The sequence below is a fragment of the Oncorhynchus gorbuscha genome, linkage group LG03 (genome assembly GCF_021184085.1).
Source record: "Oncorhynchus gorbuscha isolate QuinsamMale2020 ecotype Even-year linkage group LG03, OgorEven_v1.0, whole genome shotgun sequence".
Lineage (NCBI taxonomy): Eukaryota > Metazoa > Chordata > Actinopteri > Salmoniformes > Salmonidae > Oncorhynchus > Oncorhynchus gorbuscha.
In genome coordinates this window covers 79,024,491-79,049,464 of record NC_060175.1, presented here as the reverse complement: position 1 = coordinate 79,049,464, position 24,974 = coordinate 79,024,491, and the positions used below count along the sequence as shown (strand labels likewise).

Below are 24,974 nucleotides of genomic sequence, written 5' to 3'. Positions count from 1 at the left end.
CAACAGCATGTGTAACCATGCCAGCCCAGGACCTTCACATGCATCTTCTTCACCTGTGGGATCGTCTGAGAGCAGCCACCCGGGCAGCTGATGAAACTATGGGTTTGCACAACTGAAGAACTTCTGTACAAACTGTCTCAGGGAAGCTCATCTGCGTGCTCGTCGTCCTCACCACAGTCTTGACCTGACTGCAGTTTGGCGTCGTAACCGACTTCTGTGGGCAAATACTCACCTTTGATGTCCACTGGCATGCTGGAGAAGTGTGCTCTTCACGGCTGAATCACGGTTTCAACTGTATCGGGCAGACAGCGTGTATGGCGTCGTGTGGGCGAGCGGTTTGCGGATGTCAATGTTGTGAACAGAATGCCCCATGGTAGCGTTATGGTATGGGCAGGCATAAGCTACGGAAAAGGATACCATTGCATTTTGTCCATGGCAATTTGAACGCACAGAGATACTGTGATGAGATTCTGAGGCTCATTGTTGTGCCAATTCATCCGCAGCCATCACCTCATGTTTCAGCATGATAATACACAGCCCCAAGTCACAGCCCAAAGTCGCAAGGATCTGTACACAATTCCTAGAAGCTGAAAGTATCCTATCCTTGTTCTTTCATAGCCTCCATAACCAGACATGTCACCCATTGAGCACGTTTGGGATGCTCTGGATCAATGTGTACGACAGCATGTTCCAGCCACTTCGCACAGCCACTTCGCACAGCCATTGAAGAGGAGTGTGACAACATTCCACAGGCCACAATCAACAGCCTGATCAACTCTATGTGAAGGAGATGTGTCGTGCTGCATGATCAAATGGTGGTCACACCAGATAAGACTGGTTTTTAAATCCACGCCCCTACTTATTTTAAAAAAAGTATATGTGACTAGATTAGGGCCTAATTGATCTATTTCAATAGACAGATTTTCCTTATATGAACTGAAATTTGGGGCAGCAGGTAACCTAGTGTTTACAGCGTTGGACTAGTAACCAAAAGTTGCCTACTTAAATAAAGGTCAAATAAAAATTGTAGCATGTTGGGTGTATATTTTTGTTCAGTGTAGATTAGCAAGAGGGCCACATTTACAAAATCACAAGAGGTCGGGGGCTAATTATTTAAAAAATATATATAGTGAGCTACAAAACTATTGGGACAGTGACAAATGTTGTTGTTTTTTTGGCTCTGGACTTGAAATGATACAAAGTGCAGACTGTCAGCTTTAATTTGAGGGTATTTTCATCTATATTGGGTGAACTGTTTTTGTACATAACAACCCCCCCCGGCCACTAAAGTAGTCAAAAGAGTAGTATTTGGTCCCATATTCCTGGAATGATATGATTATGTCAAGCTTGTGAATCTACAAACTTGTTGGATGCATTTGCTGTTTGTATTGGTTGTGTTTCACATCATTTTGTGTCCAATAGAAATTAATGGTAAATAATGTATTGTCATTTTGTAGTCACTTTAATTGTAAATAAGAATATAATATGTTTCTAAATACTTATACAGTTATGTGGATGCTACCATGATTACGGATAGTCCAGAATTAAATCGTAAATAATGGTGAGTGACAAAGTCACAGATGCACAAATATCACACCCCCAAGACATGCTAACCTCTCACCATTACAATAACAGGGGAGGTTAGCATTTTTGGGGGTGTGATATTTGTGCATACAATTTTTTAAACCTTCAAAGTTTATGTTTCGGTAAGTCCCACAGATGGATTTACTGAAATGTCTTTCTCTTTGGAACGGAGCGAGTGGCCGTCAGGACCAGGTTGTCCCTGCAACACCTGAGGCTGGGTGACGCCAGTCCTAGTAATAAACACTTTTAAGTTGAAAAATATTAAATTAGTGTCAACAGCGAGTAATTAATAAGTAGGCTACTGGGAGGGCTGTGTTTACATGGCACCTTTATAGCATAAATAAAGTATGGGCAGACGGAGCATATGGTGTGGCTAGCACTCCGCTCCTGTGACATGACAGCAGGACGCAGCTCCGTTAGGGAATCCCAACTCCCATGCTACGAGCTGGTGGGTCTCTCGCTCGATAGAGAGTAGGAGAGACTGGTACAGGTAGGGTGTGAGAGGGTGCGAGACAGAAAGAGAGAGAGAAAGAAAGATAGCGAGAGATATTTTAAAAGGTAGAGCGAGTGAGCAGGACAGCGGGTACGGAAAGGTAGGGTGTGAGGGAGAAAAAATAAAATAACCGAAGAGCCCATACTGTATTATAATGATGAGCCTCTCACTAGATAAAGAGCAGGAGGGACAGGTAGGGTGAGAGATAGACGGCCAGAGGACAGGTAGGATGAGAGACAGAGAGGGCCAGAGGACAGGTAGGATGAGAGACAGAGAGGGCCAGAGGACAGGTAGGATGAGAGACAGAGAGGGCCAGAGGACAGGTAGGATGAGAGACAGAGAGGGCCAGAGGACAGGTAGGATGAGAGACAGAGAGGGCCAGAGGACAGGTAGGATGAGAGACAGAGACGGCCAGAGGACAGGTAGGATGAGAGATAGACGGCCAGAGGACAGGTAGGATGAGAGACAGAGAGGGCCAGAGGACAGGTAGGATGAGAGATAGACGGCCAGAGGACAGGTAGGATGAGAGACAGAGAGGGCCAGAGGACAGGTCGGATGAGAGACAGAGAGGGCCAGAGGACAGGTAGGATGAGAGACAGAGAGGGCCAGAGGACAGGTAGGGTGAGAGACAGAGAGGGCCAGAGGACAGGTAGGATGAGAGACAGAGAGGGCCAGAGGACAGGTAGGATGAGAGACAGAGAGGGCCAGAGGGCAGGTAGGATGAGAGACAGAGAGGGCCAGAGGACAGGTAGGATGAGAGACAGAGAGGGCCAGAGGACAGGTAGGGTGAGAGACAGAGAGGGCCAGAGGAGAGGTAGGATGAGAGGCAGACAGAGGACAGGTAGGGTTAGAGACAGAGAGGGCCAGAGGACAGGTAGGATGAGAGACAGAGAGGGCCAGAGGACAGGTAGGATGAGAGGCAGACAGAGGACATGTAGGGTGAGAGACAGACGGCCAGAGGACGGGTAGTAGGGCGAGAGACAGAACTAGACAGAAGGAGAGTTAACAAGACACCAAACTATTTTATAAAACTGTAGATTATAATTTCATGAAGTGCTACAAGTGGAGACATGCTATATGGATGCTACTGGACAAGCTCAATGTAGAATAGTGATCATTACATCGTAATGGAACATATTGTAGCTTAAGGGAACTTGAGAGTAAAGTAGTCACTTGAAGGAATGTAGCAGAATATAGGATAAACTAGTCTTCATATAGCATTACTGTACTTGTTAATTTCACCTCTATAATTAGAGAATATATTGAAATAGAATAAAACCCCAGTACTCTATTAAGGAAGGTTATTTTCAGATTTCCTTTGGTTCAGAGTAGTAGATTTATTATGGCATATAGATCATGTACTGCTGGGGCTGGCTCCATAGACAACTCCATGGATGTGTCCCAAATAGCACTACATTTGACCAGAGCCGTATGTGCCCTGGTCATAAGTAGTGCACTACATGGATAATAGGGTGCCATTTGGAATGGAACCCATATACACAAAGTCCTGCCATGGCACCCGCCATCCACAAGAAACAAGTCTCAGGCCCTACACCCCCAGAGTCATGACATCATGGGAGCGTTGTGATCCAGCAGCTACACACACACACAGACACACACACACACACACACACACGATGGCTGGTCATACTGGTTGTAACGGCTACTGCTAAACTCTCATCCACCTATAAAAGAGAGTAATGGCTTCCACATGCCACTCACAGCAATACGAACAGCTACAGAGGGATTCATGTCAGTGAGGAACAAGGAGCCTCCCAGGCCCATGTTCAGGGGCTCTGGAGCGTGATAAAAAACCAAGGTCGATTATTTTTGGAGGGCGTAATATCAAAAGAGGGTCGTGTGCTGTGCTGGCAACTTTCTTTTTTTTGCAATAAGGAAAAAAGGATTGAGAGAGAGAGACAGAAATAAATATAATTAAAAAGAGGGGTTCAAATGAGATCATGTGATTGGGCAAGCCAGACATGAGCTTTTAACAACCAGGCAAGACTGATGTACGGAGCGTTTGGCATTAGAATCTAACAAAGTTACAATTGACTGATGTACCAACAAACCCCACTAATATAAATGTAATATTGGGGCAAACTGCGTTGACAGAACTCACTGGACTGTGTAAAATAAATGGTTGGATGAAATAGATCCTCTAGATCAGAGTCTTGAAATCCGGAATACTGCTAGTTCTTTTCTCCCTGGTAATTATTTGATGAAATGATTGATTAATATCACTGATTGGCCAAAGAAACCAGTGGCGCTGTAGACCTTGAGGCCCAGTCTAGATTATGGAATATGATATCAGCTACCTTTCAACCTTAAATCCTTTGATTTCAACAGAAATGTCAATAAATGCTTACTCAAGGAATAAACTGACAGAATGCAATCAAGGGCTGAATGACCACCCAATTAGGAGATAACAGAACAGGTCCTTAAAGTAGGTATGTTTAAAGGTACAGTCTGGGATCTGGGAATCTGTTCAACGGCCATTTCAATTCTTGATATTTACCCATTGATTACTGAAGATCATAATCTAAAATATAACAAACAACACAACAAAACGTAGCCAAACATTGTATATCTTCAAAAGATGGTTTAACTATACTTTTGATCTCATGGATTGTCAATCCTTGCATCCACAGCTCCATCTAAGAATTTGAGAATGGTTCCATTTCTCCAGCCCCAATTCTCAACTTTTTACCAAAACAAGTATGCTCCCCCCAGACAGTAGCTTTCACTTCCAGCCTACCGGAAGAGACATTTCTGGACCGAATTAAAATGGCGTACCTTGTAGAGGTGATGGAAGCCAAAGGCCATGCCCATCATGATGACAGTGAGGGCACCGTAGTCTCTCCATCTGTAGCCACGGGGACCTGAGGAGAGACAAAAACACAGCATCAAATCACTGAGTAAAGGTTTCACCCTGTCATGGTGAGAAGACCATGTGCTTTGTACTGAGGTAACAAACTCATGGTCGGTTGAATTCAGTATTTTAATAGTTGAAATCAAACCCAAAAGATCTTGAAAACAGGGATGGAAATCTGCAATGTTTCCAATCAGAAATTGAATAAAACATTGCAATTAAATCAATTCTGTAAACAAACCAACCAAAAAACATTGAACTAGCTAAAAGTAATCTCTCAAGTCAAGACAATGCCAGACAAAACACTTATGTTATATGTGTATGGGTTGAGAAATCAAATCACAGAGCAAAAAAAAACCATCTTAGATTGTGCTTCTATAAACATCTAGGAGAGGAAGAACCTGTAAGGGTTGAAAGGTGAGTGTGTCTGTGGGACTGGAACTAAACAGTGTGTATCTCTGGAGGACAGAGTGAAAGTGTGTAATTGTTTCATTGTTTGAGCCGTCATCTGGGTGGCCCTGCTAAAACCCCGTAGGACATGACTGTAAATACCATATTTCACATAGGTGTATCGCCAGGGCCTGCGTTATGGGCATGCCTTAGGGGACCTGGCTCGCCCTACCGTACCTCCTTGCCCATCCAAATAAAATATTGAAATATTGAGAATTTATTTGACCAAGACGCGCCGACAGAAAGACCCATCAATCTCAGTTAAAGCATCCGAGCGAACGAAACAGCGCCCCTCTGTCTCAGTATGTGTAGACCACGTGTCTGATGCCGTCTGGACCAATAGAGTATGGAATGTAATACTATTTCTGTCCAGACAGCATCAGATACGTGGTTTACACATACTGAGACAGAGGGGCGCTGTTTCACTCGCTCGGATGCTTTTTCCAGGGATATAGGTTCAGCAGAGAGGAAGAGGCGCTCTCACCAAAATCTGTCCACTATAAGCCCAATGCGTTTCTATAGGAATAATATGCAGACCTAAGCTCGTTGCCTGCATTCCTGCCTTTGTGACAAAGACTCCTGAGCGTATTTGCAATGTGTTTACAATTGCAGCAGTATTTTCTTTTTTTCTATGATCAGCTTGTCAAAACAATTGACTGATTGATTGTCCATTCCATATTGTCCATTTAACTTTGACCTGTCCTGTTTTTAGGATAGGCTGTTGTTTGTTAACATGTAATCACATTCTTTATTTGATTGGGTGCCATTTAGGTTAGGTATTTGATCAGAGAAACTTGTATGGATAGAAAAATTTCTCATGACATTGTCTCTCCAGCCTGTAGGCTACAGAAAAGGACACATGCTCTTTCTACCATATGCTATATCTGCTACATGCTTTACGTTTGATCATTTTTTTGATGGAATGTTGGTGGAGTGTACAGCGATGCATCTCTCCAACAGCACCATAGAGAGGCACGCTGGGAATGGACAAGATAAATATTTAGCGTCCCTGCCACTTGTAGAGAGAAATGTTCATTGTTTTTGGGCAGAATTATGTGAGGTTTTATAATGTTGCTGGAGCTCAGAAAATGCTGCTCTCATCAGTCTGCCACCATGGGATGCCGCCTAATCCTCCCTAATGATTGGGCCGGCCCTGCACCCATTTAAAAGATGCGTGTACACATAGGAGGTCCCGTGAAAAAATGGTCCCACCTATGGAAATGAAATTCCCGTCCAACTGATTGGTTCTGGCGCCGGGTCTGTGTATTACACATTAAATGATCAGAGCATCCTGTTTTCGTGTCATTCTACAAGGGATTTGATTGATCTTATTGCTTTGCCACTTGTATGATTTGCATGTCAAAAAACCCACTGCTGGTCTACTGTACATCGTCAAGGTGAAAAGGACGGCCCTCTCCTTGGTCAAGGGCACACGTCAACACAAATGCAGTGACGACAGGAAGAACCAGCAACCTTTCCCATCAAAAATTCAAAATCACTCTCCCATTGTCCATATGGCATACCACATACATTTGAGTCATCATCAACATTATGGCTCCCGTGGATCGTCGCGTCTCGCTATAGCGTGCCGCTCGGCAGGCGGAAGAGTCCTTGAGGTGGATGGTTGACCCTGGCTACCCAGTAAACCTCTGCATCAACTGGGGGGTCTCGCCACTCACCAGTCTCTCTTCCACCTCTTAGATCCCCCCATTACCTCTCTCTCCTCCTCATACTCTTTTCCCACCATCTCCATCTCTCCTTTTTTATTTGGTCACTTAAGCCATGGATGGAGCTCGAGTCTCCATCCCCCGTTTTTCCAATCTCCTCTCAAATTTATTGGGTTCAGAGGAGGCCTTCCTGTCCTTCCGCCGGTTGGAAATAGAGATCAGAGGATCCATTACTCCGACAGAGATGGATGCAGGCCCCTGTGTGGCGTCCCCATAACAAGGATATCAAAGAGAGGTAGCCCCCTCTTTTAGACATGACCCCCATACAAGACTCCCCGGCACTCACCTCATTATGCAGCTTCCCTTATAGCCATTTTGATAAAAAAAAACAGTATGGAATGGTCCGAGCCAGAGCCCCTAACTACATGGCCATCCCATCAACATCACTTCCATTACAAAACATGAGATGCCGGGGGAGTCAAGGACAGTGCAGTAATAAATGAGGGTGGAATACATTGGGAATCATTGTCATACGGGTTAAGCATTATGCGGACTTCATTCTGCATTGGTAAATCAGTGGACAGCACTCATAACCCATGCAGTAATAAAGATATAGGTTGTACCAGGGCCTTGCTTGGGGTGAAACCCCCTGGTATGAAACATCATTGGGAGAGATTTCACGTGATGGAGGGGCGACGATATTGGTGAAATAATTACTACACGAGGCAAATGTGTTGCTTCTGCTACTGGTAAGCACACTTATCATTGGATTGAGGGTAAAAAGGTAAGAGTGTATGTTGACACAATGAATATTACATGTTGTGTAAAAGGCGGTTTTACACCCACATTCACTAACTTCCATCCACACTCCACTTTTACTGTAGCATCTTGTCATGCAAATGGTCTTCTGTTTGCAGTTCATGGTATCACAGAACATTGAATACGGTGAGTTACTGAGTACAGAGTAGTAGTCAGTAGTAGAGATTGTGAATATATACAGTTGAAGTCAGAAGTTTACATACTCCTTATAGCCTAAATACATTTCAACTCAGTTTTTCACAATTCCTGACATATAATCCTAGTTAAAATTCCCTGTTTTAGGTCAGTTAGGATAGTTTAAGTTTAAGAATGTGAAATGTCAGAATAATAGTAGAGAGAATGATTTATTTCAGCTATAGTTTCATTCATCACATTCCCAATGGGTCAGAAGTTTACATACACTCAATTAGTATTTGGTAGCATTGCCTTTAAATTTAACTTCGGTCAAACGTTTCGGGTAGCCTTCCACAAGCTTCTCACAATAAATTGGGTGAATTTTGGCCCATTCCTCCTGACAGAGCTAGTGTAACTGAGTCAGGTTTGTAGGCCTCCTTGCTCGCACAGGATTTTTCAGATCTGCCCACAAATTCTCTTTAGGAAGGAGGTCAGGACTTTATGATGGCCACTCCAATACCTTGACTTTGTTGTCCTTAAGCAAATGCCACAACTTCGGAAGTATGCTTGGGGTCATTGTCCATTTGGAAGACCCATTTGCAACTAAGCTTTTTAACTTCCTGACTGATGTCTTGAGATGTTGCTTCAATATATCCACGTAATTTTCCCTCATGAAGCCATCTATTTTGTCAAGTGCACCAGTACCTCCTGCAGCAAAGCACCCCCACAACATGATGCTTCCACCCCCGTGCTTCCCAGTTGGGATAGTGTTCTTCGGCTCCCCCTTTTTCCTCCAAACATAACGATGGTCATTATGGCCAAACAGTTCTACTTTTGTTTCATCAGACCAGAGGACATTTCTCCAAAAAGTATGCAAACCGTAGTCTGACTTTTTATGGCGGTTTTGGAGCAGTTGCTTCTTCCTTCCTGAGTGGCCTTTCAGGTTATGTCCATATAGTACTCGTTTTACTGTGGATATAGATGCTTTTGTACCTGTTACCTCCAGCATCTTCACAAGGTCCTTTGCTGTTGTTCTGAGATTGATTTGCACCAAAGTACGTTCATCTCTAGGAGACAGAACGCGTCTCCTTCCTGAGCGGTATGACGGCTGCATGGTCCCATGGTGTTTATACTTGCGTACTATAGTTTGTAATGATGAAAGTGGTACCTTCAGGCTTTTGGAAATTGCTCCCAAGGATGAATCAGACTTGTGGAGGACTACAATTGTATTTCTGAGGTCTTGGCTGATTTTTTTGCTTTTCCCATGATGTCAAGCAAAGAGGCACTGAGTTTGAAGGTAGTTCTTGAAATACATCCACAGGAACACCTCCAATTGACTCAAATGATGTCAATTAGCCTATCAGAAGCTTCCAAAGCCATGACAATTTTCTGGAATTTCCCAAGCTGTTTAATTAAAGGCACAGTCAACTTAGTGTATGTAAACTTCTGACACAGTGGAACTGTGATACAGTGAATTATAAGTGAAATAATCTGTCAGTAAACAATTGTTTGGAAAAATTGTCCTAAACGACTTGCCAAAACTATAGTTTGTTAACAAGAAATTTGTGGAGTGGTTGAAAAACTAGTTTTAATGACTCCAACCAAAGTGTATGTAAACTTCCGACTTCAACTGTATATATGTGTGTGTGCATGGAGGGGATGGTGTACTCACTGTAGGGTATAGGTGCCAGCTGGGGGGCAAGGAGAGGGTACTGGGGTCCCACAGGGGTAAGGGCCAGGGGCTCGTCAGTACTGCCCGAGCGCTGGATGGCAAGCTCAATCTCCTTATCATTCAAACCTGGAACAGAACAGACATTTACCACACAGGGTTTCATCAAAATGAAAGAAAAGTTATCTTGCAAATTCAGCAGGCTATGGTGTGAAATAGGCTATTAGAAGCGCTGTCTTTCTTTTATTACATATCGTTAATGCCGTCTTTGGTGTGCTTATCAATGCACAAGCACCTTTCCCCCCACTCCTATCAATAAAATAAATATATGATGTCATACAAAAGTTTTAGTGTGCGTGAAGCTTCAAATGCATTCGGTCATTACTAAATGTGTAATGTGATAGGTATTTTAATATTAATATTTTTTAACTCAAAAAACATTTGATTACTAAAATATTTTGGTCTTCCTCAAATGAAAGGAATGATGACGCAATCTTTGCAAGAGGGAGGGAATCTGATTCCATTGGCCCTCAACTCACGGCTCAGACACTTCATTCAGGATGAATGGAGTTAGCCCTGAGTTAGCCAACGCTTCATTGTCATAGAAATGTACCTGGCCAAAAGGAGAGCAACATTCATGTGAACTCAGAGTTGACCAAAGTTACCTCGCTCAGTAGGCCTTTCCACTCACAGCCCCAGTCAGTCCGCATAGGGGTTGAAAATGGAAGATTTGGTCACCGATAAGCGCATAAATAGAACATGTTTCATGATCTGAAATAAAAGATCCCAGAAATGTCCTATATGCACAAAAAAAAATGTATCTCAAATTTTGTGCACAAATGTGTTTACATTACTGTTAGTGAGCATTTCTCCTTTGCCAAGATAATCCATCCACCTGACTGGTGTGATTAAACAACATGATTATTACACAGGTGCACCTTGTGCTGGGGAGAATCAACGGCCACTAAAATGTGCAGTTTAGTCACACAACACAATGCTACAGATGTCTCAAGTTTTGAGGGAGCGTGCAATTGGCATGCTGACTGCAGGAATATACAGCAGAGAATTTAATTTTACATTTCTCTACCATAAGCTGCCTCTCCAATGTCATTTTAGAGAATTTGGCAGTACGTTCAACCGGCCTCACAACCGCAGACGACGTGTATTTTTCTATTTAATTTATTTAACTGTGTGGTGATGTGTGGGCTAGCGGTTTGATGATGTCAACTTTGTGAACAGAGTGCCCCGTGGTGGTGGTGGGGTTATGGTATGGGCAGGCTTAAGCTTCAGACAATGAACACAAGTGCCTTTTATTGCTGGCAATTGGAACGCACAGAAATATTGTGGCAAGATCCTGAGGCCCATTGTCGTAACATTCAGCCACCGCCATCACCTCATGTTTCAGCAGGGTAATACACTGCCCCATGTTGCAAGGATTTGTACACAATTCCTGGAATCTGAAAATGTCTCAGTTCTTCCATGACCTGCATACTCACCAGACATGTCACCCATTGAGCATGTTTGGGATGCTCTGGATCGACGTGTACAACAGCTTGTTCCAGTTCCTGCCAAATTTACCCCGCACGGACTCCCCCATTCTAGGCGCACCAAAATTACAAATAGTTTTTCCTGAAGTGCCTTGTGAAAGCCTAACACTGTAAGATCGCATTTTATGACTTAGCTAGTCATGTTGGCAAAAGAATACCCAGATTGCGATTTATAGGGTATTTCGATTGCGTAAACAACAACAGTTATTGTGTGATCGTGGGGAGGCATGGCTATGTTCTAAACAAAAAACTATAAGTGTGCTTGCTTCAGTTCCTCAATGCCACAGCTAGGAGAGCAAAAAATAAAAAAAAGGAATAATAATTTAAGTCCTTCTTTGAGTCATAAAAGTGCATTGAATTACTTAGGAACTGATAATTTCCCCATAATCTCCAAAGTGTTCTCTTTCAATTGCTACCATGGTTATGCATATGCTTTCTATATTTATTCTGTTAGAAAAATTTTAATTTGGCACTGTCCATGTAGGCCAATTCCCAAAAGAGTAAAGGGTTAACTCTTCAAACATGATTTGTAGTATAGGGCCCTGGGCTGGCTGGGTTATGCTTCCAACATGGTAGCTGGAATTGTGCAGTAAAGAATCATGTAAAAAATCAAATATCTTAGCTAGCACAGTACGGTTAGGGTACACCCTATAGTGTGAATCAGGCATTGGACAGCACCTCTTCAGTTACCCAGACATCTGCCTACAGCAGACAGCAGAGCAGGATCAAACAAAGAAAGCTGAAACCCCGTTCTCACTAACGGCCACCAAAGGCAAAGAAAATCAGTCTGTCCACTTCTCCAGTTATATTTCCCAGGTGGAGATCTCATACACCCCAGACAGAGAAAATGCATTATTTTAATTTCCTCATTGTGATGTAAATGTATTACATAATTTTGCAAATGCCAATATAACTTAATCTTCAGATCTTTTTTAATGATTTTAGTGATGATTAAATTGCAAAGAGCTCCCTAATGGAGAATGGGAGGGGGCTGGGGGGGGGGGGGGGGGGTCTTATTTTATTTTGTGGACTGAAAGGATTTTATTTCCGTCGCCATATGCTTCCATGGGTATGTGTCTCGTCTTTAATGAGCATCATAATCTAAACAAAGACGAATAATTACAACTTTCAATGAGCGTCTGAAAAAAGGCTGGCATTGTTCATTCCGAGATCAACCAAAACACAACAGTGGAGAACTAAAATCAAATATACTGATGTGACTCACTAGACAAAATAACAGAGTTGTGTTCAGTAGTACATACTGTAGCAAATGGCATATATAAAACACTTTGCAGCAGAAAACGAAAACAAGCATCTCTTATTGGATACGTTCAGTTAAGTACCTCCCAATTTCAAAACTTTTCCTCCCTACTGACCATGACTTTAAACACTTCCAATCAGCTGGCTCCATTGAGGCTTGTTGCTGGGGAGAGGTATAAGGGCTAAGGTGTGGACCATAAGGCACTTTCCTCTGTATTGCAATGTGTAGCATCACTGGCTTGCTCCTGCTACCATTTTACCTCCATTTCCTCGTGTGATTTCCCTGAGTGTGCTACTGGGCTTCCTGGGTTTCCCTTCCTCCTGCCTTCTGACAGAAAATCCCCATTGCCGAGATGGCCTTTTAACTTGGGCCATTCCCCTGGGCTTTGGACCATTCTACTCCACACAGCAGGCCTCCCTGCAGTGCTGTGTCATCCCAAATGGCACCCTATTTCCTATTTAGCGCATTACGTTTAGGGCGCTGGTCAAACGAAGTGCACTAAATAGGGAATAGGATGCCATTTGGTACGCACAACTGAGTTGCAAGAGAGTCAAGGGGGATGAGGTTTGCTTCATTTGAGACCGCTATTCTTATTTGCTGTACTATACAGGGCTGTGGGAATGGCGGAGAGATGATAAGAGGGTTGAGAGAGGAGAAGAAGCGATTTGTTGAGCCATCTGTACACACATCAGAGTCTGAAATCCATGTGGAGCTAATCATTACAATATCAACATGTGTTGTGTGACATTAACACACACACACACACCATTTCTTCTATTAAATGTCTATGAAATGAGAGAGCAATGACTGCCTGTTAACCAAATCATTTGAGAAGCATTGTGTCACCCAAGTACCTGTGTGAGTGCGATGCAGAAGACTCATAATTGCGGTCCCAAAAGATGTCAAATGAGTATTTACTGCCCATCTACAAACCCATCTTGATGAACAAGAATCAACCACAATCTAGCCCTCTTTTTGACATCTTCATGAGGGGCTCTAAAGGTTCTTGGAGAATCAACATGTGTGATGCTGAGAGGCACCTACAGTATTTAAATGCACCAAGGGCTTCAAATGGCCATGAAAATGGTTGAATAATTTAAGGCAAATATTGGCCAGCCTGTCGTCAACGGCGGGCCCTGAGTGCCAGGAAGTGGCCACCGCCATGTGCTGAGCTCGTGCAGTCAGGCTGCACTGTCCAATAAGCAATAATGTGTCCCTGAACTCCGGATTCATCTGACCACAGCAGACACAACAGTGGCAGATTATTGAGTGAGACATGCAAAGGTTGCATCCCGAATGGCACCCTATGCACTAGTTTTGACCAGGGTCCCTACAGGCTCTGGTCAAAACTGGTGCACTATACTATATATAGGGAACAGGGTGCCATTTGGAGCACAAGCCCATATTTCCATTTCACCATAGAATGAAAAAACATATTTTAGTACGCTGGGAGAGGTTCCCATTTTCCCTTTTCACCTTGAAATGTAGTTTCTCCAAAATAACTTTATAAAATGTCCTCTTAAAAATATGTGCATGTTAATGGTGTTGGACCTCTTTAATGTTGTTGTGTGTGCAGCACTATGAAAGGGCTTATTTACTTTACATCAAAATAAAATGCATGGAAATTCATAAAGCTGTTAGGTTTTCTTGTCGAATTAAAGCTTGCTCCACTATTGTGTGCTCTGATCCGTTGATTGTTCAGAAAAAGGCGACGACAAATGAAAGACACCTCATATCCATTTAGAAAAGAGAGAACAAGGTGAAACAGATTTTTACATATAAAAGGAAAAGCCTACAAAAAAGGATTGCGGAAATTTATTACGGGTTTCCAAACCTGTGGAATGACCCCTGGACCCCCATTTCGGATCGACCTGGCGAGGAGATGAATTTTTTAAGACATAAATTACATCTAATGACGACACCGTAAAAAAGAACAATAATGGAAAGCTATTCTGTATTTCATTATACTGTATTTGGTGCACCTGATACACGCCGCGCCTGTTTATGAGTCGCCGTATTAGCAGATGCTCAGCCGAAGCATTTGCTGTGACCTTGCCATTCTCATTGGGGCATGAAATTACGGTGCTGGCACCTCGATATTACAGCTATAAATACTGTAAACCGCATATCTGGCCTACGTTTTCTATTGTCTTTCAACATAAACCTGATCGGTATTTATTTAAAGGAAAACCCATTGCTCGTCACATTATTTACGCCTCTATTTTCAGTAGGCTCTTATTCTCAGGGCATTTTTTTAAGGGCAAAGGAGGCGGCGAGGCCCAGCCACCATAAAACACATTTTTCCAATTCTGGCACATCTGAACTTTATGGGTTAAGACCCGGCCCGGACAGCCAATTATAAAAATTGCTTACTAAAATATTTTGGGTGCTAAAAGGTGAATGCTTTTTTACTGTCCTACAAGGTGAATTATTAAGTTGCCCTTGAATGAAAATTACTTACATTATGAATATGAATTCTTTTAAATATATGTCAGGGGTCATAAATAGATGGAGGTCAATGGGTTATTGAAAGCCGGAGTGCAACTTTAACCTGTTTCTCATGCTGTGCTGGAGGAGATTCTAGTCATGTCATTTGGTGTCCCCGAGAATGGCACTATTGCTGCTTGAAAATGGCATGCCCTAAATAATGACCACTCTCATAGCTTATTCATTTATGTATTAAAAAAGAAGACTCTCCTCTCATTTCCCTGCTTTATCGCCTTGTACTGATGACAAAGTGGGAGAGAACCGGGGCTAGGTGGCGCCGTGGAGTAATTTATAACCACATCAATCCCTTTACCTTCTATGCAGGCCTTGGTCATTGCCATTTTTGTCCGAGAGGTGAGTCGCATAACCCCACTTGCAAACAACATCCTATTAATATCTGGAATGATGAACCTTATCCTTACCCTTCATATCAATAATGGTAATCAAATGTTCCCCATGACCCTCTATCAATGGCCCACTACTCAGGGTGAAACCTATTATATATAGTTACCTGCTGTATTACTTCTTCAGCTTATTGAGCCAAACAACTACTGGAAGCTTATTTTCAGAATAAAAATTATTATTTTAAAAAGTCTATATGATTATTCTGAATATGATGCCACAGTAGACATATCCCCAGTCTACCAGTCATTTTGCAACGTAATCAGGGCAGTTACTGCTTCCCTTCTGGACATGTATCAGTGTCTCAGCTAAAGGCCTGCTTTCAAAACTTGTCGAAAGAAGGCTAAGGGGTGTTTTCACTGTTGCCGAAATGAGATTTTTTTTTGTCGTTACATGTAGCCTACGTGTGCACTTGCTAGTTGCAAAGGGAAACCGTTGTGCCAAAATGAGGCACAGAGCTCTTCAGGTGCTGCAACTGTTAATTGTGGGGCCTAGATAGCACAACAGCCAATATGAGTCTGGAATACATTACCGCTCATTACAAAAGAGAAAACATACCGTTTAGATGGCAATTTCCCCCAAATCGTGCCTGTTGTGATTGGAAAACAACCATTGATGCGGACTATGTGGACTTATTCATCTTGACCCAAAGGGGGGTCGTTAAGCCGATGTACTGTTTATGGCACTATATAGCTTGGCACTGATTATATCCCTTATTTTGCATGTAAGTAGGGACAACATGAGTGGTCTATTATTCACTATATCAAGTCAAACGAAGGTGGAAAGGATCCTTTTGAAAATACCCCTGTAGGTTTAACGCTCAAGATCTCAAAACAAGTCAACTACCTGACACATAGCCATCAGCGAACATGCATAATTACATATTGATCTCAAAAATACCTATTTTTACTAGTTCTGGAGTGTCTAAGTTTCTAACATCTCCTAGAATAAGATATTTTAGACACTTTATTAATCAAAGAGTCATATCGGGGCTGTGAGAAATACTTCAGCACATTTCCCATTCATTCAGTGATATTGACCATATGCAAAACACAAAATGACATTTTTTTTCTATGCATATTGAAATAGAGCACATTATTACGATCTCCTTGGGGGGAAAAAGCTGAGAAATAACAAGAGGCATCCTTCAGCGTAGATTAGGCCACAAATCTGAAAGGAAATAATAATGTGGAGGCGAGATTATTGTGTAAAGAATCTGCAACATGCAATCAAAGTGTGCCCTGTTTTCCCCTTCATCAGCTGGCCAGCGTAAGTACTGGCAGAGAGAGGAATCCAATTTAAATTCCACTCTACCGGGTGATGGTATTGTTTCATTTTATGTGTGCTTTGACATTTCTGCCTGTTAATATAGAGTAAAATCGGGAAGTATTTACATAAATATGACATTAAACTCTATTAGAAATTAAGAGTGACATATATTTGTGCTCATAGCAGAAGGGAGGAGGTAATTGAGTTCCAGGGTCAAAAGGTTGAGAGAAGTGTTTGGTAGGCTGTGGATACATGGAGAGAGGAGGAGGAGGCAGTGACTATTGGACTGTCATCTTGTCCATCATCATGTTTGCCTTTGCTCGTAAAAGATGAGACAGACAACGGGCCAATAGTCACCACATTCATTGGTATGGGGTGTGGCCTTCTGCAAATTAAATAGGGGTTGACTCATTTCAATGCTGCTCTTACATGTGAATGTAGGCCTATTCATGAATTGTTTTTAGCAGAATAAGTGACAAACATATTTTAAAAGTATATACAGTTATTATGAAAGTATATTCTCTAACGGAACATAACTAAGATAAAAAATCTCAATGAACAATTTACCTTTATTTAACTAGGCAAGTCAGTTAAGAACAAATACTTATTTTCAATGACTGCCTATGAACAGCGAGATAACTGCATTATTCAGGGTCAGAACGACAGCTCAGGGATTCGATCTTGCAACCTTTCGGTTACTAATCCAACGCCCTAACCACTAGGCTACCTGACGATCCTTTAAAAATAAAAAAATCATTAGCTTGCTTCTGACTTACCTAGGATGTTTTCTTTTCAACCAAACCGTTTACATATCTGTTAGTTAGTTATTTAGCAAAATCCAGAATAATCTGTTTGGCATTTTTTGAGAATTTAGCAATGCTAGTGAAAACATATTGTACCAGCGAGGCATTCAAAAGCATGATTCAAGCAGGAATGGTTCAAATCTGCATTTCTTACTACTGAAAGCAGAGCTGTTTCTCCACGCTTTTGAATGAACCACTAACTGATGCAATCCACTTCCAGTAGCATTGCTACATTATCCAAAAATGCTAAGCAGGAGATTCTTGACATTGTTGAACCAACTAACAAATGTAAAAATGGTTTCGACAGTAAGTCAGTCAACACCCTAGGTAAACAAGAGATACAATTTTTTTTAAAGTTAACTATCACCTTAAACTTTAAATATGCCTTTGAGCAACATTATCCAATTGTTAGCTTATTATTTTAATCATATCAACACCAGTAGGCACCAGTGCCTAAAATTTTGTAAGAGAATTCTAAATTCTAACCCACTGACTTTGAATTGAGTCTGTTCTTCAGAACATTCCAGATCAACATCAATTGACATTTGGAAATGTTCTTGATATGATTTCAAATTCTAATAGTAGAGAAAATAGTGAACAATTAGTACAGTTTATTTTTTCCCTATCATGATGGGAAAGGATTCAAAATGGCATGACAATGATTTGAGATTCAAATATGTTTTAGTCTTATATCAAACCATTTGATATACAATAGGACATATCACATGACACATTTTACCCCTTGAAGAAAATGTACTTTGTAATAATATGAGAATTCTACCTTGTGTTGATAAGGTTTTAATAACCTCTGCATTCTGCATACCTAATCAATGAGTCTTGCAAATAATGCAGGCGACATCATCAAACGTAAGCCTATTATGCAGACCTTTCTGGCTCAGAGCTTTCTTTATTTGAAACTCTACCCCCCCAAAATATGTGCTAAATCTAACAAGAGCGAGAATGATGGGCATAACTCATTGGGAAGTCTTCTGCAATAACATGAATAAGGGCAAGGCAAACTTGCTTCAGTGAACTCAGCAGGACCATGAAAAAAGGAACATTTTATATGAAATTTAATAAACTGAAATTGGTTTAAGATTAGTCAGCACTTTGTCTAGAAGATTAGTTTCCCTCCTACCCTTCAACACATGCAAGGCGCTCACAAAGTGATACAGCATTGTGACATAATTACATTGTTCAAGGTGAAGCTCAGTAGAAATGGCTTTTTGCTTACAAGGCCATTTGAGAACATGCACATTTACAAATATCATAGTAACCTGGTGTTACTCAAAGGCAGTCCAGGGAAAAGAAACCAAAAGAAAACAACACTTGCTTCAATCCAATTTTGGGGTCACAGGGAAAAAGACCCTGGACCAACTGATGTCTGCTTTGCGATATTACAGTCGGGGTGTGAATTGGCTGAAGTGCTCTCTATTGGTAACATTACCATATACACTGAACAGAAATATAAACGCAACATGCAACAATTTCAAAGATTTTAAGGAAATCAGGCAATTGAAATAAATAAATTAGGAGCTAATCTATGGCTTTCACATGACTGGGAATACAGATATGAATGTGTTGGTCACATATACTGTACCTTTAAAAGGTACTTGATTGTGGCCACACTCCTCTTCAATGTCTGTGCGAAGTTGCTAGATATTGGTGGGAACTGGAACACGCTGTCGTACACGTCAATCCAGAGCATCCCAAACATGCACAATGTGTGACATGTCTGGCGAGCATGCAGGCAATGAAAGAACTGGGACATTTTCAGCTTCCAGGAATTGTGTAAAGATCCTTGCGATACGGGGCTGTGCGTTATCATACTGAAACAAGAGTTGATGGGGGCTGATGAATGAAATGACAATGGGCCTCAGGATCTCGTCACGGTATCTCTGTGCATTCAAATTTCCATCGATAAAATGAAATTGTGTTCGTTGTCCGTAGTGTATGCCTGCTCATTCCACAACCCCACCGCCACCATGGGGTACTCTGTTCACAACGTTGACATCAGCAAACCGCTCAACCACATGATGCCATACATGCTGTCTGCCATCTGCCAGGTACAGTTGATACTGCGATTCAACCGTAAAGAGCACACTTCTCCAGTGTGCCAGTGGCTATTGAAGGTGAGCATTATCTCCCACCGAAGTCATATATGACGCCAAACTGCAGTCAGGTCAAGACCCTGGTGAGGACGACGAGCACACAGATGAGCTTCCCTGAGACAGCTTGACAGTTTGTGCAGAAATTCTTCAGTTGTGCAAACCCACAGTTTCATCAGCTGTCCGGGTGGCTGGTGTCATATGTTCCCGCAGGTGAAGAACCGATTGTGGAGGTCCTGAGCTAGCGTGATTACACATGTTCTGCGGTTGTGAGGCCGGGTGGACGTACTGCCAAATTCTCTAAAACGAAGTTGGAGGCGGTGGTAAAGAAATTAACATTGCATTTTCTGGAAACAACTCTGGAGGACATTCCTACAGTCAGCAAGCCAATTGCACGCTTCCTCAAAACATCTGTGGCATTGTGTTGTTGCAAAACTGCACATTTGAGAGTGGCATTTTATTGTCCCCAACACAAGGTGCACCTGTGTAATGATCATGCAGTTTAATCAGTTTATTGATATGCCACTAGTGTCAGATGGATGGATTGTTTTGGCAAAGGCGTAATGCTCACTAACAGGGATGTAAATACATTTGAGAGAAATAAGCTAATGTGCGTATGCAACATTTGTGGGATCTTTTATTTCAGCTCATGAAACTTGGGACCAATATTTTACATGTGTTTATATTTTGATCATCATCCCTCAAGCATGTCCAAATGACTATTTTGCCCAAAGACGAAACATGCCAGGTTGTGTGTTTTATGTTTTCTCCCAATCTCTTGTGGATCCATGTGCCTTTACTATTTCAGTACTTAAATGACTAAAACCAGATAAAAGTATGAAGAAAAGATAATGGACCTATATATGTTTTAAATAAGATAATATTTGAGAACTAATAATCACCAAAATACAAACTAAATAGTCAAGGAGAATCCAAAATAAAATAAAAACTATGCATTTGTTAGATTTTGTTACAATGTTTATGTGACCCATGGCAAAATGTGTAGAATTGCAGGAAATTAGTTTTAAAACCGCCAAAATGCGTCACTGCAGTCAACTGGAAGGCTTCTAAAATGTTAAGTCAGCGACCATTACCATTGGCCAGGCCCATGACCCTGCCCCCAAACATTTATTTCTTACACAGAATAGAATAGGCTGACCTTTGTACTATGGGGGATAGTACAGTCGTGGCCAAAAGTTTTGAGAATGACACAAATATGAATTTTCACAAAGTCTGCTGCTTCAGTGTCTTTAGATTTTTTTCAGATGTTACTATGGAATACTGAAGTATAATTACAAGCATTTCACAAGTGTCAAAGACCTGTATTGACAATTACATTAAGTTGATGCAAAGAGTCAATATTTGCAGTGTTGACCCTTCTTTATCAAGACCTCTGCAATCTGCTCTGGCATGCTGTCAATTAACTTCTGGGCCATTCTTGCATAATCAGTGCTTGGCGTTTGTCAGAATCTGTGGGTTTTTGTTTTTCCACCCGCCTCTTGAAGATTTACCACAAGTTCTCAATGGGATTAAGGTCTGGAGTTTACTGGCCTTGGACCCAAAATACCGATGTGATGTTCTCCGAGCCACTTAGTTATCACTTTTGCCTTATGGCAAGGTACTCCATCATGCTGGAAAAGGATTTGTTCATCACCATTCCTGGATGGTTGGGAGAAGTGGCTCTCGGAGGATGTGTTGGTACCATTCTTTATTCATGGCTGTGTTCTTAGGCAAAATTGTGAGTGAGCCCACTCCCTTGGCTGAGAAGCAACCTCACACATGAATGGTCTCAGGATGCTTTACTGATGGTATGACACAGAACTGATGGTAGCGCTCACCTTGTCTTCTCCGGACAAGTTTTTTTCCGGATGCCCCAAACAATCGGAAAGGGGATTCATCAGAGAAAATGACTTTACCCCAGCCCTCAGCAGTCCAATCCCTGTACCTTTTGCAGAATATCAGTTTGTCCCTGATGTTTTTCCTGGAGAGAAGTGGCTTCGTTGCTGCCCTTCTTGACACCAGGCCATCCTCCAAAAGTCTTCGCCTCACTATGCGTGCAGATGCACTCACACCTGCCTGCTGCCAATCCTGAGCAAGCTCTGTACTGGTGGTTCCCAGATCCCGCAGCGGAGTCAACTTTAGGATGCGGTCCTGGCGCTTGCTGGACTTTCTTGGGCGCCCTGAAGCCTTCTTCATAACAATGGAACCGCTCTCCTTGAAGTTCTTGATGATCCGATAAATGGATGATTTAGGTGCAATATCCTTGCCTGTGAAGCCCTTTTTGTGCAAAGCAATGATGACGGCACCTGTTTCCTTGCAGGTAACGATTATTGACAGAGGAAGAACAATGATTCCAAGCACCACCCTCCTTTTGAAGCTTCCAGTCTGTTATTCAAACTCAATCAGCATGACAGAGATCTACAGCCTTGTCCTCGTCAACACTCACACCTGTGTTAACAAGAGAATCACTGACATGATGTCAGCTGGTCCTTTTGTGGCAGGGCTGAAATGTAGTGGAATATTTTGGGGGGGATTCGGTTAATTTGCATGGCAAAGAGGGACTTTGCAATTCATCTGATCACTCTTCATAACATTCTGGAGTATTTTGGAGTATATGCAAATTAGAAACTGAGGCAGCAGACTTTGTGAAAATTAATATTTGTGTCATTCAAAACTTTTGGCCACAACTATGTAAACTCCCGACTTCAACTGTATTTTCACACTACCGTTCAAAAGTTTTGGGTCACTTAGAAATATGCTTGTTTTCCCACGAAAACATACATGAAGTTAGATGCAAAATGAATAGGAAATTTAGTCTAGATGTTGACAAGGTTATGAATAATGTTTTTTTATTTAAATAATTGTGTCCTACAAACTCTGTTGTCTTCAAAGACCTTTGGCGTTCTAGTTGTCAATTTGTTGAGGTAATCTGAAGAGATTTCACCCCATGCCTCCTGAAGCACCTCCCACAAGTTGGATTGGCTTGATGGGCACTTACGTACCATACGGTCAAGCTGCTCGCACAACAACTCAATAGGGTTGACATCCGGTGACTGTGCTGGCCACTCCATTATAGACAGCATACCAGCTGACTGCTTCTTCCCTAAATAGTTTGGAGCTGTGCTTTGGGTCATTGTCCTGTTGTGGAGGAAATTGGCTCCAATTAAGCACAGATCACAGGGTATGGCATGGCGTTGCAAAATGGAGTGACAGCCTTCCTTCTTCAAGATCCTTTTTACCCTGCATATATCTCTCACTTTACCACCACCAAAGCACCCCCAGACCATCACATTGCCATGCCTGACAGATGGCGTCAAGCACTCCTTCAGCATCTTTTCACTTTTTCGGCATCTCACGAATGTTCTTCAAATTAGATTTGTCTGTCCATAACACTTATTTATTCCTCTGTGCAGTGTCTGTTATTTTGCCCATCTTAATCTTTTCTTTTTATTGGCCAGTCTGAGATATGGCTTCTTTTTGCCAAGGCCAGCATCCCAGAGTCGCCTCTTCACTGCTTTTTGCGGGTACTATTTAATGAAGCTGCCAGTTGAGGACTTGTGAGGCGTCTGTTTCTCAAACAAAACACTAATGTACTTGTCCTCTTGCTCAGTTGTGCACCAGGGCCACCCACACTTTCTATTTTGGTTACAGCCAGTTTGCGTTGTTCTGTGAAGGGAGTAGTACACAACCTTGTACGAGATCTTCAGTTTCTTGGCAATTTCTCACATGGAATAGCCTTCATTTCTCAGAACTTGAATAGACTGACGAGTTTCAAAAGAAAGTCCTTTGTTTCTGGACATTTTGAGCCTGTAATCGAACCCACAAATGCTGATGCTCCAGATACTCAACTTATCCAAAGGCCAGATTTATTGCTTCTTTAAATCAGCACAACAGTTTTCATCTGTGCTAACATAATTGTAAAAGGGCTTTCAAATGATTAATTAGCCTTCTCAAATTATAAACTTGGATAAGCTAACACAACGTGCCATTGGAACACAGGATTGATGGTTGCTGATAATGGGCATCTGTACGCCTATGTATATATATATATATATATATATATATATATATGTTTTTAAATAAGCAGTTTCGAGCTACAATAGTCATTTACAACATTAACAATGTCTACAATGTATTTCTGATCAATTTGATGTTAATTTAACATTTTTCAAAAACAAGGACATTTCTAAGTGACCCCAAACTTTTGAAGGGTAGTGTATAGAAAACAGTGGACTGCATTTGGACTTTAAAAAAAATAAAAAATAAATGTGCATTGTTTAAGAGTGTAAGGGTAAGAGCGAATTGAGTTATTGCACATGTGCAGTTCACACAGCAGGTGTTCCCTAACGGAAATATTAAAATAAATGCTAGAACGCGCCAATTGGATCGCACTAGCTCGTGCTTGGCACTGCCTACCTCCTTGCTTGTTCTGCCCACTATGATTAATTTGCTCCCATTGGAAACAACAGGCTCTCATCTATCTTGGGTTAGTTCTAAAAATCTTGGGTTAGTTCTAAAAATCTTTGGTGTGAGCATCAAACAAACAAAGGATTTTAAAGAAGAAAAGAAAGTGGATACATTTATTCTCATGAAGAGTGTAGTAAATGGCACTGGATTAAGAATAGTCCTTAGTTGCTGCTAATGAGAAGCACAAAGCAAGTACTTTTCAAAAGATATTGGAAGTCATTATAGCCTGCTGATGTGTGTAGTAGCAGCCGGTAACAATGGATTTGGTTTCGGGTTACCTCTGGTCATGGAGCTTTTAGGCTCACTTTTCACTGCTTTGCTGCTCTAATGACAGAAGCCAAATCCCTGAGCTCTTACTATGAATTAGTCCCCAAGTAAACAACTGTTTTGAAAAAGAGGGCTCATAAAGAAAATGGGCTCATAAACAAGCAGTGATCAGTTGTAGAACAATCTAAGCCAATGTCCTGGGTGCCACTGCCAACAATTCATGAACTACTTAAGGGCCCAAGCCATCTCAATCATTAAAAAGTCAGTGCAGCTTGTGAAGTTGGGGTGTCTTTATTATTTATTTTTCTTATTATGTGATTTAAATATTGACTGGCTATCATCAAGCCGCCCACTCAGGAAAAAACTACAAACCGTAACCAGTGCCTGCAACCTGGATCAGGTTGTCAGTCAACCTACCAGGGTAGTTACAAACAGCACAGGAATTACATCTTCAACATGTATTGATCACATCTTTACAAACGCTGCAGATATTTGCTTTAAAGTAGTGTCCAAATCCATAGGATGTAGTAATCACAATATAATAGCCATATCTAGGAAGAGCAAAGTTCCAAAGGTTTGGCCTAATGTAGTGTATAAGAGGACATACAAGACATTTTGTAGTGATTCCTATGTTGATGATGTAAATAATATTTGCTGGTCTGGTAGAGAGAATTATTTATTTCAGATTTCATTCC

The 24,974-nt window shown here is 41.7% G+C and overlaps 1 protein-coding gene across 1 annotated transcript in view; it reads right to left on the bottom strand.

The window, feature by feature from the left end:
* pex14 (peroxisomal biogenesis factor 14) overlaps positions 1-24,974 on the bottom strand; it is a 101,217-nt gene that overhangs the window by 26,885 nt on the left and 49,358 nt on the right. Inside the window, exons 4-5 of the mRNA XM_046343845.1 lie at positions 9,672-9,797; positions 4,874-4,959 (exon numbers count right to left, since the gene is read on the bottom strand). Of these exons, the coding sequence (XP_046199801.1) occupies positions 4,874-4,959; positions 9,672-9,797 (212 nt within the window). The remainder of the gene's footprint in view (positions 1-4,873; positions 4,960-9,671; positions 9,798-24,974) is intronic.